This window comes from Myiozetetes cayanensis, unplaced genomic scaffold, assembly GCF_022539395.1.
Source record: "Myiozetetes cayanensis isolate MyiCay16 unplaced genomic scaffold, myiCay2020 scf1, whole genome shotgun sequence".
NCBI classification, from domain to species: Eukaryota; Metazoa; Chordata; class Aves; order Passeriformes; family Tyrannidae; genus Myiozetetes; species Myiozetetes cayanensis.
Genome location: NW_026086604.1, coordinates 94324041 through 94340129, shown reverse-complemented (window position 1 = coordinate 94340129; position 16089 = coordinate 94324041). Strand labels below are relative to the sequence as shown.

The 16089-nt window shown below is 40.3% G+C and overlaps 1 protein-coding gene across 4 annotated transcripts in view; it reads right to left on the bottom strand.

Annotated features, from left to right (window-relative positions):
- The window catches only part of SLC9A3 (solute carrier family 9 member A3), a 58234-nt gene extending 43666 nt beyond the window's left edge, over window positions 1-14568 (bottom strand). For 2 of the 4 annotated variants that reach the window (XM_050324491.1, XM_050324501.1), the window contains exon 1: window positions 14065-14568. In XM_050324491.1, coding sequence (XP_050180448.1) covers window positions 14065-14254 — 190 coding nt within the window. In that variant the 5' untranslated portion in view covers window positions 14255-14568. The remainder of the gene's footprint in view (window positions 1-14064) is intronic. The other 2 variants (XM_050324477.1, XM_050324483.1) reach the window with 2 other exon arrangements.
- Window positions 14569-16089: the final 1521 nt, after the last annotated feature.

Sequence of the window (16089 nt, the reverse complement as noted above, 5' to 3'; positions counted from 1 at the left end):
AAGTTCATGAGAGATTAGTTTAGATTTTCCACAGTGAAGAAAAAAAAAGGAGGGAACAAAACAACAGGCTAAAGCTGTATTTGAAGCAGCTCACAACTCGAACCTTTTGCTTACTTGACTGCTTATTTCAAGAAGAAAAGGAGGGTTGAAACCAGACACAAATCCCTTCCTAAGTAAAAAACATCCCACAGTGTCACATGCATAGACGAAACACGATTCTATTCTATGATACATAGTAAAATGTCGTATTAACATAGGATTCTTTGCTTTGTACAAGTGAGTGTCCTTTATATAGTCAGATCCCTTCCAGCACGGTAAAAAGATTTTGCATAGATTCCTAAAAATATATGCGGGAAAAAATTAAATGTTGGGAGCAGTAAGAGTTCAGCATGAATCAAATATAACTAAACTATCCACACTAGTGCCTATTTTTGACTTCTATTACCACATATACAAGAGTAAGACCTCAGTAGAATCTTAAAGTGATTTGGCTTGGAAGAGACCTTTAAAGGTCATCTAGTCCAATCTCCCTGCAATTAGCAGGGACATTCGACCAAATCATGTTGCTCAGAACCCCATCCTACCTGACCTTGAATGTTTCCGGGACTGGGCATCTAACCAACCACCTCCCTGGGCAACCTGTTCCAGTGTTTCACCACCCTCACCATAAAAAAATTCTTCCTTATATGTAGTCTGAATCTCTTAGTTTAGAACCATTACGCCTTGTCCTATCAGAGCAGTCCCTGCTAAAAAGTCCGTCCCCATCTTTCTTACAGGCACCCTTTAAGTAGTGAAAGGTTGCAATGAGGTCTCCCCAGAGCCTTCTCTTATCCAGCTGAACAACCCCCAACGCTCTCATCCTGTCTTCATAGGAGGGGTGCTCCAGCTCTCTGATGATCTTCATGGCCCTCCTCTGGACCCAACCCAACAGGCTGATGTCTTTCCTGTGCTGGGGACCCCAGACTTGGATGCAGTACTCCAGGCAGGATCTCACCAGAGCAGGAGAGGATCACCCGCCTTCAGCCTGCTGGCCACACTTTTTTTTGCTGCACCCCAGGATGTGACTGGCTTTCTGGGTTGTGAATGCACATTGATGAGTCATGTCCAATAAAAGGAGTTCAATTATTTACACTCAGATAAATCATAAATGAGAGAAAGCCTATAACTGAATAAAAATTATATACATAGATTTAATTCTGAAGGGATTAGTGTAGCATCTTCATGTACATGGAAATGCCAGGCTAAGTTCTTGAAAAAAATGCTGGAATGGAAAAGCGTCAACATGACAGAAAGACCTAGATGAAATGATTTTGCTTCATAACAACTGTAAAATAAAAAATGCTGGTGGATTAAGTCCTTCTTTTATTCTGAAGTGTTATGAAGAGCCGAATTTCACAATTTTCTACTAATATTGGTTTTTTTCAATAATGTCTTGAAATTGTCACCTGAATATGCTGTTAGACCTGACAGGAAGGCAAAATATCAAGACAGAAGGCAAGTTTCAACTGAATTTTCCTTAACTTTATGGATTTTCCGTTTTCTGTCAGTTCACTAACATTTAAGTAAGCATGTGATATACAGAATATATTTTAGAATTTTCATTTCTATTATGAGTGTTTGGCTTTTCAGTAGCTGAATCTGCTTGATGATTTATCTACATTTCTATAATATCCTTAACTGATAAGCAACTACCAAAGTATGCAGGTCTTTACCAAGCATCTTTTAATGCCAGGTATAGATACCGTGTTGTGTTTTTGGAATGGTATTCCCCAATTCAGTGTTCCCACTGAAACACTCCAAAACACACAACGCTTGATCACTCCCCTTTCTGCACCCCCTGCAGTGGGCTGGAGAGGAGAATTGGAGGTGCAAAAGGTAAAGATCACAGGTTGAGATAAGAGCAATTTACTGAAAACAGCAATAAAATGAGACAATGAACAGTAACAGAAACAAGAGTGTATGAAAAAAAAAAAGGTGAATGATTCAAATGTTATTGCTCACTCCCTGCAGAAAACCCTTGACAACACCCAACTGCTCCCTCTGCCACCCTACGACCCAGAATGGCAGCCCTTCCACGGTCCTGGAAAATGATGTGAGGTGGCATAGGGTAACTCCCAGTCCTAGCTGTGCCCTCTCCTGGCTACCGCAAAAATTAACCCTGTCCTGGCCAGAACGAGGACACAGTTTTAGGCACTACAGAACAAACCTGACTCTTGGTTTCAGTACTTCTTCATTTGCCTATAATCAGAAAAAATTTATCAGATGAGGGCATATAGACAAGATATACTGACTTTCAACCCATTGGGATACTCATTATGGGACAGACAACACATGTTACACCAGGCAGAAAGAGGAAAATACAGCTCTAAGACCCTTCATCCTTACATTTGCGTAGGTCTTTCCTGACATTTCAGTACTCACATATGAGCTGAATTTCCACGTACAGTGGTAGGTTTATCTTGGACTACTTTTAATCTTTACTCATAAATCACAATAAACAGAAGGAAACTTCATACTTCCTCCTGCTGTTTTTACATCCTCATACTTTCAAACACCAAACAGTATGATTCAAGTAAACATGTCTTAAAAATTATGGGTTTTAGTAAGGCCAAACATGTTTTATTCCTTAAGAAAGGCTGAAGAATTAAGATGCTTTATTGAGTGCTCGAAAGTAATAATTTTTCTTAAAGAAAAAAGCTTTGGTTTTTCACTTAATTACCATTTTCTTCAGTACAAGTATTCAAGACATGAAAACAAGGTGTACTTCTGTTTAGCGAAAGGCTAAGGCACAAAAGGTTTTGAATAAGATTAGTATATTATGTACTAATGAATTGCTGCTCCCCTTAACTCCATGGAAAATGTGACAGTCCGTTTTTTCAGACTCGTGTGAAGTGTAATAACCTCATCCTCAGATCAGAGGATGTCTGAAAACTGATTGAATTACCTTGAGCAAGGAAGTGGCAAAGGTGAATTACAAAAGGTTTATTTTTGACTGACTTCAATGCCATATCTATCTCACTGTAAAATAATAAAACAGTGTAGTTTCTAAACTTGCTATGTTCTTTATTTCTAATAAAAATTTTGGAAATGCAATGACTTTTTTTCTAAATTTTATCGAGGAGAAAGTAACAAAACAAGCCTTCTTTTTCCAGACACTTCTACTGCATAAGCAATGTCAGCTTTCATCAATACAAGTTTCATGGATGTCTTGTTATGGATGCTACACAACCACTTAGATATCTGGCCTGAGTGAGCTACCACATTCCTTGTTTTACAACCTGTCGTTAATTCTTGCTTTGAATCATAAGACCACTCCATGCAGCAATTGGCAGATCCACCTTCAGATAGTCCAGGAGATTTACAGAATTTTTGGAAGCAGATAGAAAGGTGGCTCTCTCATTTGAAGCAATACTCAGCATAACATTCAGGAGAACAAATTGATACTGACTGTTCATCTTGTCTAGGAAATGGTGCCTTAGTGGGGAACAAACTATGCATTGTTATGTGTGTTCTTTTTATACCTCTAAACGTAACATCCTCTAAGATATACTGTACTTCACAGGACAACATGTAGAGCCACTAGACGAATCCCCCAGTGGACAGATTCCCAAGAGAAAAATCTATCCTCTTGAAGCTCTATAGAGCAAAGTCTTAAAAATCTTATATTGCTAATTCATGGTAAGAGATCATGACTAATGGACATATTGATAGAATCTCTCAGACATGTAGTGTATGACAAAATCCTTTCAATGACTGGAAGATATGCTAACTGAAAACATCTAATTATAGACAAATATTCATCTTCTTTGTGACAACAAAACAACAGATATTAAGAAATTAATACATTTCTTTATTTAATAGACTCTAAATGTAAATATGGACATGATTTCTGCTCTTTTGCTTGTTCCCTCATGATCTAATTACACCATTTTTATGCAGCACACATAACAGTACCCTCATCTGTAGCTTCCATCCTGCCCTTTCCCTCACACCTTTTATCCTACTTTTTTCAGTTATTGATCAGAGCACTGATCAACAAAAAGTGTTCATTTTTTTAAATGTAGACTATCCTACTCAGCTTGTTACATCAGAAAGATTGTGCATGCAACTTAAATTTGCTGTTTGGCTATAAAAATATCTGTGATCACTTTTCTACATAGCTTCTATGGTACTAAGCGAAGCGATGGAGAAACATGAGAATAAACAGAGTATTTAGGTAATAGTTCTACTGAAAAAAAAGAAAACACTATCCTCTGCTAATGATCATTCGTGGCAACTAATCTAAACAGGTAACTGAGTTCAAAAATATCTCCATTTACAATTCAATAATGTTTCTTGGCAAAATACCAGTTCAATAGCCACAATGTCCTCCTATCCAGAGTCAGAGTTTTCACAGTCTTTTGTGAAGTGAAATGAAGTTAGTAAAATGAGTATCACTTAAGGAAGAAACAGAAGGCCACTAACTATCATGGACTTGGAAATTCCATGGTTCTGCCTGTAGAAGAGTTTTGTGTGAGGAGGTTTTTTTTAGTTGGTTGGGTGTGGTGTACATTTTTTGTTGATGTTTTTTGTTTGTTTGTTTTTTCCTTTAGGATTCTTTTCTTAGAAGAACAAGGGCAGTCTTCCAGAGAAAAATCCCATTAGAAATAAAGAAACTGAGACAGGATTCCAAAGTGCCAGTGCAGCAAGTCGAAGACCCAGAAGTAATACCTGCATAGTACAGAGGAGAACTATAGAGGTGTGTTTTCTGGCGTACAGTTGCGTGTAGGCAAGAGATTTGTAGGAAACACTGTACACTACAACCACCAACTCCAGGTTTACACGTCTTTGTGCTGACTCATTTAGATGTTGTTTGAGCTTGGTACTACCAGTTAATAGATCTCACTACATGTTTCCATGAAGTAATACTATTCATTAGAATATCAGTTCTTCCTGGAAAAAGGTTTGGCTAAAATAAAGAGACGAAACTCATACTGTATCAGATAAGAAAAGGCAGAAGAGTGGATGACATATGAGTGGAAGCCATTTGGAACAGGAAATTGAAGCCATTTTCACAAGAAACACCCACGTAGGAGGACAGATAAACCTTATATTTGTACCCTGTCATTCCTTTCTTTAATTCATGATGGCATGACCATTGTGGTCACTTTATGGCCACCACGTATTCTTCTCTCCTCTAGCAGTGTGCAATTTTGCACCAGTTATCCAAAGTATACCCACTGCATCAAAATTGCATGCAGAAACACTTCTTTCTTCAACCAGGTAGGATGTGGATAAAGGTCCATCCATGTGTGAACACTGCTAATTTAAAGACCAGGATCTACAGATCTGGCTGATAGAGCAACTAAATCTGGAAACCATTTCCAGGCACATGAAGGGCAAGAAATTGCTCAGGAGTAGTCAGCATGGCTTCATGAAGCCATCTGATAACACTCTACAGTGAACTGATGCACCTGGAAGATGAGGGGAGAGCACTGACTAGTGTCTACTGAGCCATCAGTAAGGTAAGGCCTTCAGTAGAGTCTTCTATAAAATCCTTACAGCCCCTCAGGGTGGTGCTGCAGGGGCTGGATGGGCAGACAGTGAGGTGGATTGAAAACCGTCTGAATGGCCGAGCCCTGAGGTTGGTGATCAGTGGTGCAAAGTATAACTGGAGGCTGTCAGCTAGTGGTGTACCCAAGGGGTCTGTACTGGGTCCAGTCCTTTTTAACATCTTCATTAGTTATCTGAATGATGGGGAAGAGCGTACCCTCAGCAAGTTTTCTGATGACACAAATTTGGGAGGAGTGGCTGATAGGCCAGAGGGTCAGGCCACCATCCAGAGGGACTCAACAGGCTGGGGAGATGCACTGGCAGGAATCTTGTAAAGTTTGGCAAGGGGAAGTGCAGAGTCCTGCACCTGATGAGCAACAGCCCCATACACCAGTATATGCAGGGGCCATCCAACTGGACAGCAGCTTGGCAGAGGGTATGAGTGTGACCAAGCACTGGACAGGTCTGCCCAGAAGCATTGTGGAGTTTCCATCCTTGGAGATAATCAAACACTGTCTGGACATGATCCTGGGCACGGCTTTAAGTCACCCTAGGTGAGCTGAGGCACTGAAACAGATGTTGTGCCTTCCAACCTCAGCCAGTCTGTGATTCTGTTATTCCATGATTTCTGTGAAATCTACAGGAGATCCAGTATCCAACAAAATATCAAGCTGACGCCTGTGTTAAAGGACACAATGCATGTACTCCTGTGTTCTTTTTCCCTACCCATCAGCTTCAGAGACAAGTTACATCACATGAGCAGTGCATCACTGACTTCAGCTTTAACAGTCTCTTGTCAATGACTGAGCCAATTTAAAAGATCACTCTTCCCCAGTTCACTACTGTCCCAAAGTCATCCCCAGAATGTCTAAGCTGCCAAGGCCTGAAAATCTACCTCCAAATATTCAGCAGTTCTGATATTCCAGTGGAGTAGGAAGATTGTAACACCTCCGTACTACGACTATATTTAGATTAATGTATGGTCACATAACAACTATACCTCCAGTACAGTTGTTTGTATATCAGTATTAACATTAGCATAATATAATATTAAATCATAAACCCATATTATACCAATCTGTGTCACCTAGTCCCTGGAATACCACTATACCACCAAACCAGTGTAACAATATTCATTTTAATAAGGGGGCTAGAATGTAGGAATGGATTTGCCCTGGATTTGCCCTATATAGGGTGGAAGAAATCCTACCAATTTTAACTGTGAGTTTTGGTTTTAGCAAGTCTCTCCATCAGTTTACAATCTTTTCACACCTGGGAGATTTTCGTTATGAAATCTTACTTGTTCAAGACCTTTGCAGGTTTTTGAATATTTAAAATTTCCTCAGAGCCCAACTTATGGAAGTGAATGGATCCATAAAGCTTCTACTTTCCACTTTTTTTTCCATTTGTAAAAAACTGTAATTGAAGAAAATAAAAATCATAACCACATATTTTTTAAAACCAGTATACAATCCATACTTAGATCTTCTTCCCTGATGTATGACTACTACTATTTTAACATTCATCTTTGACAAAAAGCCAAGGCATTTTTTTCTTTTAATAGGTAAATGCAGAACTTCTCTCCTAGGCACATATTAGTGGATCCAGAACTACTGCTTCTATTTTCAGCTACTGAAAGGAAAAACCTCTCCAGATCCATCTACTTAAAACCCTGGGTTTGAGCAGGCCTTTCAGAATACCTTCCCATTTTCTTCTTCCATGAATGAACATTAAATATTCGTGCCTTAATTAAAAGTGTTTCCACTTGATGTCTTGCATTCCATCTCAGTCAGCTCTTCCTTGTCAGCCTGCAGTTTCAGTATTTATGACTTTACAGTGCTTTACATAGCAGTCACTGGGGTATCAAGTCACTCCATTCATAGGGGTGAATACTCTGCAAACTGTTTTACAAAAAGCAATCAAAATATTACAACACAGCCAACCTGCCATGCTCCACAGTTTTCCAGGACTGTTTTCATGGTCTCTAGTTTTAAATGGCTGTCACTTCTTAGCAAACTGAAGAACAATTACAGCCTCTAGTTCTTTGGGACATTAGTTTAACTGCAATGCTGCAGAGAGATGAGAAAAAAACAGAGACATTTTCCTGAAAGGAAACAGAATATTCAGATAAGGAATATTCTTCTATGACTTTGGACTCAACACTCCCTCTTGGAATAGAGCATGACATAAGAAAGGTACAGAAGAACTCAGCAATCCATCACCCCTTTACTTCAGAGCCCTTAAAACTCTGGTAAACAGGGGAGAAGGAAGTCTTGTACTTGAATTCAAAACACTTCTCAAAGCAAACTGGTGGTGAAACACACTGATTTTTTTATTGGCTTCTGGTTGTATGAGTTAAAGTAATAATTCAGGATTTACATTAACAGTTCCCTGTTAAGCATCTCTGATTCAAAAAGACCCACAAAACCAAAGAGAGACCTCCAAACTCTTTCACTTGAAGAACCTATGTACACCTGAAAGGGTATACTGCTTGCCCTTATTTCTTGCAGGGCTGTGGTCTGCTGCATTACTACATGGGAGATTTACAATCACTTCGGGGGTTTGTAGATCACTTTTAGTAATAAGTGGCTTTAGCTCTGAAGACAGTAAATCAATGGTTTCAAAAATCCCAAGACTACAGTATTAAAAGGATTCCATTGTTCTGCAGAGAACGCCGAGCACTTTGCACACAGGTGCCTGAAAGTAATTGATGGCAGAGATCCTTTCTTAGGTATGCATGCCTGAACTGTATTCAATTCAGGGCCATTCTCAAAATGCCATTGTTTTCTTATGTAATTCACACAAGTTACCATTGTACATTTGCTATTAGTCAGGGGATGTAATCTGAATCTTGTCAAATTATACTATCCTGATATCTTCTTCCCTGCTCTAAATAATTAAGACTTGGGACTTGCAAGACTTGGAGGGGGAGGGGGAAGAAGAGAGATGTGTGTTTCGGAGAGACAGGAAGTACAGGAAAAGGATGAGTAAGGTACAAGAGTAAAATGGAAATAGAGTGTGGGAATAGGCACTTACAGTTCATAAACTCAATAAAAATATGGCTTACACAGTTGTTCCTAGCATTGGAAATGCAAAGCAATTATTCTGTGTTGGAAATGTTCTTTTCAGTTGCCTAAGACATATAAAATGTTGGATACAAAAGATAATTCCTTAGAGGGTAGAGATTTTACAGTACTTAACATTCCCAGCTCACAGGTATTCTAAACAGCACCTTGCAAAAGGACATACAGCATCTTCCAAAAACGAAGACATGGTAGATATATAACATAGTTGCCAGCACAAATTTATAACGTTTCTATGTATATCCAGGAAGGAAATGCATATGCCTCCACTGGAAGTTCCAGCTTCTACTGACTTCACAACAAAGGTAAAAGATGTTCCCTTATTATCTTGTTCAGGATATGGGGGAAGGTAGCCAATTCTAGACTTCCTAAATCACAATGCAAAGCCTTTTTTCATATTATCACTTGCTAATGGAAGCAGCTTTTAACAAGCACTACAATCATGGCAAGGTTGGTAGTTTAAACTTTGCAGGGTCTGGTAGTATCCACACCGTTTTAATTTCTGCCTCCATTTTCAGTTAAATACATCCAATAGAGTTCTGTCAAGCATCCTTCAACATTTCTTCCTAAATACGTTATTTATTCAAGCATTGGCAAAAGAAGAACTATTCTCACATTTTGTTTCATTAAAACAATACCCTAAATCACTTTCTCTTTGTAACTGACACTTATCAGTAGCCTAGAATGCCAGGAGGAGAAACTTTGGAGTCAAATGGGCTTTTGTTTTGACAGTTTGCTTTGGAGGGAGTGTTATTGATTTCTTCAAAGAAAATATTGCCCCAGGAGTCGAAATTAGATGGGTGGTTAGACCTGCATTTCACAGTTCCTTCCCTAGCCCATCCCTAACATGCTTAAGATTCTCCACAGCAATTGTTTGTGTTAACAAAATACTCTAAAGAGCTCCTTTCTCAGGGTACTTTGAGACAATGTGAAGGAGCCTAGGCATGCAGAAACTAGCGTGTTTGTAGGGATCCATATCTCTAACCTTAGAGATGCATTGTGCTTTGCAGATCACGTCCTCCTGGGGTCTCAAGAGCTGGTGGACTCAACCAGTCCATCTGACACAGTATCTTCACCAGCCTTCTCCCAAGTGTTTGTTCATTGTTATTGAATCACTTGTTCCCCCTCCTCCAAAGCATTGTGGCATTCCTGAAGACAGATTTACCGGCTGCCCTGGATTCACATTTCACTCCCACTTTTAAATTTCTAATATAAAAGCCTTTAGAATTTGTACACAAATACACATAAATAAAAAAAAATTAAAAAAAAGTTTTTTGTGGCATTCTTACACTCAGCATAAACTATACCAACAAAAACAGTTGGCAAGAGGTTTGCCTCAAATAATGAAAAGGCTATGTACTCTTCCTCATTCCTGTTCACAGTCACTCTCCCGTTGTTTCTTCTAGTTGTTTATCTGCACATATTGAGTAAATCCAGGGAGCTAGACAGACAGACTGCTTTGAAATTTTATTATTATAATTATTATCATTATTATTATTATTATTATTACTATTTTTGGACAATTGCCTATCCTTCCGAAAAAAAAAGCCATAAAAATGTTATAGTACACAAAAGGATTTAAACCACAAGAAGGAATTTAGGAATTTTACAAGTTCCCCAGCATAACTTCCAGTGAAAATATAAATACAATCTTTCTCTGTTACCTAGAATTTTGAACAAGTATAGAAGCATGCACTGGATAACCCACAAGTAGAAAGCATACTTTTGCAATTGAGAGATATCCTCAGAAAAAAAATTGTTTACAATATTTAGTGTTTAAACTATTTCTTCTCTTACCTAATTTTAGTTCCTGGACTCATTATTCCTTTCCTTCTCCACTTGTTTTCCAAAGTTGTTTTCTGATTTCCTACCTACTTCTGTCTTTTTCTAGAGCAGATTTTTCTGCCAAGACACTCTTTGTATCTTCTACAGATCTGTTATTAAAAGATTATTTTCAAGATGTGTTCCATGAAAGACATACAAAGAAAGAGGAAAGTACATGACAAAGTGAATTTAGAAAACATATGCAGCTTTGGTCAGTGTACACATGTCTTTCATCTTAAATCATGTTGGTTAAAAATGGTACACCCTCTACCTACATAGTTTTGGTAGGAAATGCCCTAGTCTATAGCTATAAATGCATACCTGTATGCATTTATTTGTATGTTTGGGTTTTTTTCAGTGGTATGTCTTATTTCAGTTGGAGAGCTGAAGTATCAGGAAGTGGGCACATAAAGTCCACTAGGAGAGTTTTTGGTTGTACCTCATGTACCTTCTTCACATAGATAAGATATTTTTCTGGCTTAGATTTACACCCGTGAGTAGTTCATTGGCCCTATCCCATATGGATACTCATCTGTAGTGATAAGAAAGCCTATCAAAAGAGGAAATAAAGACCATTAGCCAAAGTGGAACATTGTGAACCTTATGAAAGTTCCATTTGAAGTGGAAGAATGATGAGCTGGCACATTTCAAATGAAGAGGGTCAAATCAAATAAATTATAATATGTAAAACAGTACACCAAGATGCATCAGCAGTTTCATAGGAGGCACAAATTAATTTATTTGCTATAATGCATGAAAGCCAACTGTATGAAGACTCTTCTTCCACAGTTTCATTTGTAGCAACACTTAGACTTGACCAAAACTTGACCAAAACTAAACTAAAGTAAATTATGATAGCAGCTTCTTTCCCACAAAGCCCAAAACACCAGGTTTTGGGATACTTACGAGATTTCACACACAATAGTTTATGCTGCAGAATACCCTATCAGCACCAATCTGTATTCTGAATGTACACAACATAAATATCAAACTTCAGAAAATCTTCAAGAATCTCCTAATAAATACAGGTTTCCCCAAGTCACATGACATCATGAACTGAAACTTTTAAAAAAAAAACTTCCACACAAATGAAACTGAAACTAAAAAAAAAAAAACAACAACCAAACAAAACAAACACAGAACCCCTAAGGCTATTCTAATGCAAGAGAAGGCAAAGTATGCTCATACACACTTATCCCCAGTCAACAACTGCAATTCCCAGAACACTCTCTGCTGACCCAGTTGCCTATCATCCACTAGTAAAATAGCTCTGCCAATCTCTGTAGCCGTGGAAAAGTGAGCTTCCGTATATAAGATCAGCTCCTCCCCTGTCGAAAAACTAGAGCAAAACCAGCATTTTGACAGCACTACCTTTGCCCTCCTTCAGGTAGTAAAGCAAGAGACCCAAGGGCAGCTGTTCTGTATTTTCTCTGTTCTTTTCTGTCTCCTTTTTGAATATGTAAATCTTCCTTTGAACTAGTAAAGGATTCTCGCCACTCAGAATCTTCTGATAGATTTCTGACCTACTTTCCAGAACCCTTGACACACCAAGGCAGATAGAAGGGTGACAAGCTAGTTTTTTTCTGTTCCCTTTCTCATCGACTTTTATGAACACCTTCACGCTTTCTCCATTAATGACCTGTTGAAAGTGAGTGAACATTCCTGCTTGTCTATGTGTTATTTGTGACTGGTGGAGAAAGCAGGAGCATTCATAGGCTCTCAGGGGAATACATCAGTTGTCCATTGCCTCTTCAGAGACAATGTCCAGAGTAGTATAGAATCGCAAATACAAATGTGAAGAGAGAAAACAAGGAAGCTTGAGAGTTTTGGGGAAGAAAAGTGGTGGAGTTGATGATAGGTACTATCTAGTAGTAAGTGACATGCTCTGTAAGTCTGTGAAAGAAGTACAAAGAACTTAAAAACAGAATCAGCATCATTCAGCTCCTGACAATTAGTGCTTTATTAAGAGTTTATATTGAGGACTTCATGGTAAAATGGCTTATCTTAATCACAATGAATCTCAGTCCAGGTCACAGCAATATAAATACAGTACAATCTAACTGTTCTGTTAGCTTCACTGGATTTCAGAGACACACTGATATAGCTATGCAGCACTAATATTGCTCTGTACAACTGTGGCCCATGTACAGAGCAGCAAGCGCTAAATAACACAAAGCCTTAATAACTATACTTATTTAGAAGAGTATGTCCAAAAGAATGAGCAGCCTGTTTATTAGTTTAGTCTGCACAATTTTATAGGGACTCATGGTTGTCAGGTTTTTTCCTGTATGTGGTTTCTCCTGCTTTCTAATTGCTACAACCCATCAATAAAAGTCAATTAAAACAAAACTTGTTCTTATGTAATCTAGGTGCTGCAGAAACCATCTGAACACAAACTATTTGTGTGGTTTAGATAAAGGTTCAGATAAAGGTATTTAGTTATATAGCTATGGCTAATCAAGTGAAACCCATGATGCAAATATTGCTGAAAAGTGCTGTACAGTATCACTTCTATATAACTTAATTCTCATTTTTAAGATGTTTTATTTGAATTTGGAAACAGCATTTTCCACCCAAGTCTTACTGTGCTTATGTGGTAGACAGAATACACCTGAGAATACCTTTTTATGTCTTTCATTCTCCATGACACATAAAATCCATTGAATGTGATTCTGGTACATCAAATTAGTATTAAGAGTACAAGTTCAGAAAAATAGTAGTAGGACTTTCAGCTGACCTTCTGAGTTGAGACTGATTATAGAGAAGATTTCTTGAAAATGGAAATAACATATATAGTGTCAGCCAAACTGGAACTCTTTTTACCTTTTCACCTTTCAAGGTAAAAGGTCTAAAAATAATAGCATGTATCAGATAAAATACATTCCAATTAAACAGTGACTCTTCCAGTTCAGCAAACAGCATTATTGATATAAAATTGCTTTCAGAAAAGTCACAAAGTTCCAGACACATGAGTTAGAGCATTTATAAAATTCATTTGAACTACACTGAAGTTAGGCTAAGTCCTTGCTTTTCATTGGTTCCAATTTCTGTGTGCTCTAAAGCTGGTATTTTTTCAGCTACATCAGATGGTCTGATAATACATATTATCTTTCTCTATAAACCATGCTCTTTCACTAATTCAGCAATGCACTTCAAAGATGAGAATGCTACGTTCATACGTGTAGCCTACAGTGTTTATTTTTGATGCTACTAGCTGATATAGCTAACAATCATAATCAGGAGAATAGTACACCGTAAAGCGGAATAGGTATTGTGAAAGCAATAAGCCTCGATTTCTGTTTCATTTTTGCAAAAAATTCTTCCCGGGAGCAACACGAATGAAGGGTCTCAAGGAATTGCAAGGGTTTGCAAGAAGACAGATGCAGAAGACACAGTCGTGGGCGGTGAAAATGAACTAGGTAACACCTTGAGGCAGGTGAAAATCACTCCATTAAGTACCGCGTAGGGCAGTATTATGAAATCAGGACAGAGTACAGTAAACCCCCTGAAAACGGGTCAGTGGACTTATGACAAGCTTTCCTCATCTACGTTGGGTGCGAGAAGGGGAAGGGGGAAGGGAAGGGAAGGGAACAGGACATGTATTAATATATAACTCCGGACTTACCGATTTTGGCCAAGCTGGCCACAAGTATCCAGAGTGCAATGATATAAGGCTCCTTGACGTGATCCCATTTGAAAGAGACGATGGCAAAGCTTTCGTTGCTATTTTTAGCGCTTTCCGAGCTTCTCTGTCCCAGCGCCACTGGGAGAGCCATCAGCCCCAGGAGGAGCCCCACTCCAGATACCTGCCTCATCTCCAAGCCACACAACAAAATCCTGCTTCCCCTTCCCGGAGAAATCCCGCCTCTTCGGAGGTCCTTGGGGGCGAGGTCCTTGTCCCTTCGCAGAGACGCGCCCGACGGCTCAAGGCGGCGGGACAGCGGCGCGCGCGGCGGGCGGCGGGAGGCTCCAGTCCCGTCCCGTCCCTTCCCGTCCCGTCCCGTCCCGCACCGGCTGTCCCGGCGGGCTCGGGTATCGCCTTGCGCGGGGTGGCCAAGGGCGGGTCAGGGGCTCCGCGCACAGGCAGATGCTTCGAGCTGGGGTCCCGCTGCTTGCCCGCACCTGCCTTTATCAGGCTGTTCCCGGACGGCCGGAGGCGGAGCCTCCCGCCGCTCCTGCGGAGGCTGCCGTGCGGGGACGGCGATGCCCTGACTGACAGAGCACCCGGCGGGGTCGGCGGGGAGCTGTGCGGGGGTGGTGGCGGGCTCGGGGCTGTGCCCGCCGTCCCAGCGCGGCGCTGGGCAGGGCGAGAGCGGACAGGAACGGCGCGGAGCTGCTGGCGCTCGGAGCCAAGGCTGGGGCACTCCCGCCAGCATGTCCTAGGGCAGCCCGGGGTCCGCGCCCAGACCGCAGCCGGGTGCACAGGACATCCGCAAATCCACGTTCGGATGAGCGGGCAATGGGTCAGACTCCCTCCCTCAATCCCACCCTCCCGGCAGGTTGTCACAGATAAAACGCACTCTTTACCGCTTCTCAGCCTCGAGTCCTCTCCTGAGCTTCGTCTAGCTCACCGAGGGCACAGCAGTAGATTTCTCAAACCAGCATTTCTTTCTGTCCACCAGAGAGCATCTCTTCCCACGGTGCTCAGGGAAAGGACACCAGCAGGCAAAGTTTGGCTTTCCACTTAGGTCTGCTTGGAGCTGCTAGTTGAGATGTGCTATATTAAAAACATTATCTGGCTTCTTCTCCTCTTCTTTTTTTGTTTCTCCCCCTCCCAGCCCCCGGATGATTACTCCGTGAGACCTTTTAGAAGGTTCTCACTTTCCCCCTAAAACATATTTTCTTGCTGATAGCGTTTGCTTGATACTATGCATGATCCACGTTATGTGCTGTAGGCAGATGGACCCATAATAATCGTTACCCTGCAGTAAAAAGGCAGCAAACCGTAGTGTTCACAGCGGACAGATCTGAGGGTACCCTTCCACAGACCACACAGCAGCTCCTCTCCTCTGTTGTATGCCCCAAAACAACCCGATTGGTCACAACTTATTCCAAGTACCATCACATAACAATCAAACATTTCAGCTGCAGATGATAAAACGGCACCACAACTGCCAGTGTCCTATCTTACATTCATGATTCTTCCTTAAATCGAGTTCCACAACATGATAACTGGATTGGAAAGAAATCTTTCTATGGAAAGTGCCGAAGCTAACCATGTTGTTCAGACAAATATGTCATAGATCAAGAATACCTGCCGCAGAGCTATAAAAATGAGAAAGCCTTCTCCAGTGGATCTTTATTCTACAGATAAGCAAAGGCTTACACTTCTCTTGGAAGAGCTGCAACTGAGATCACACCTCTGATTGCCCTTAAGCGGTGTTCTACCCATGACAATAGGAACTAAAGTTACATGACAACTCTGCGTTTGCTGGTGGAGATAGACCACTACTAGGAAAAAAAAAAAAAAAAAGGTGATAGGTACCGTGTTAGCACAGACAAGCTGTTAATATGCCCCTCAGTTGAAAGTATAACGCCCATCAATCTACCTCAAAGGGATGCTGTGGGAATTTCAGCATTTCTAAAGATTTTTTTTTGAAAGGCCTTGGTCCAAACTGCTACAAAAGTAAATAATTTTGCTTGTCACAAA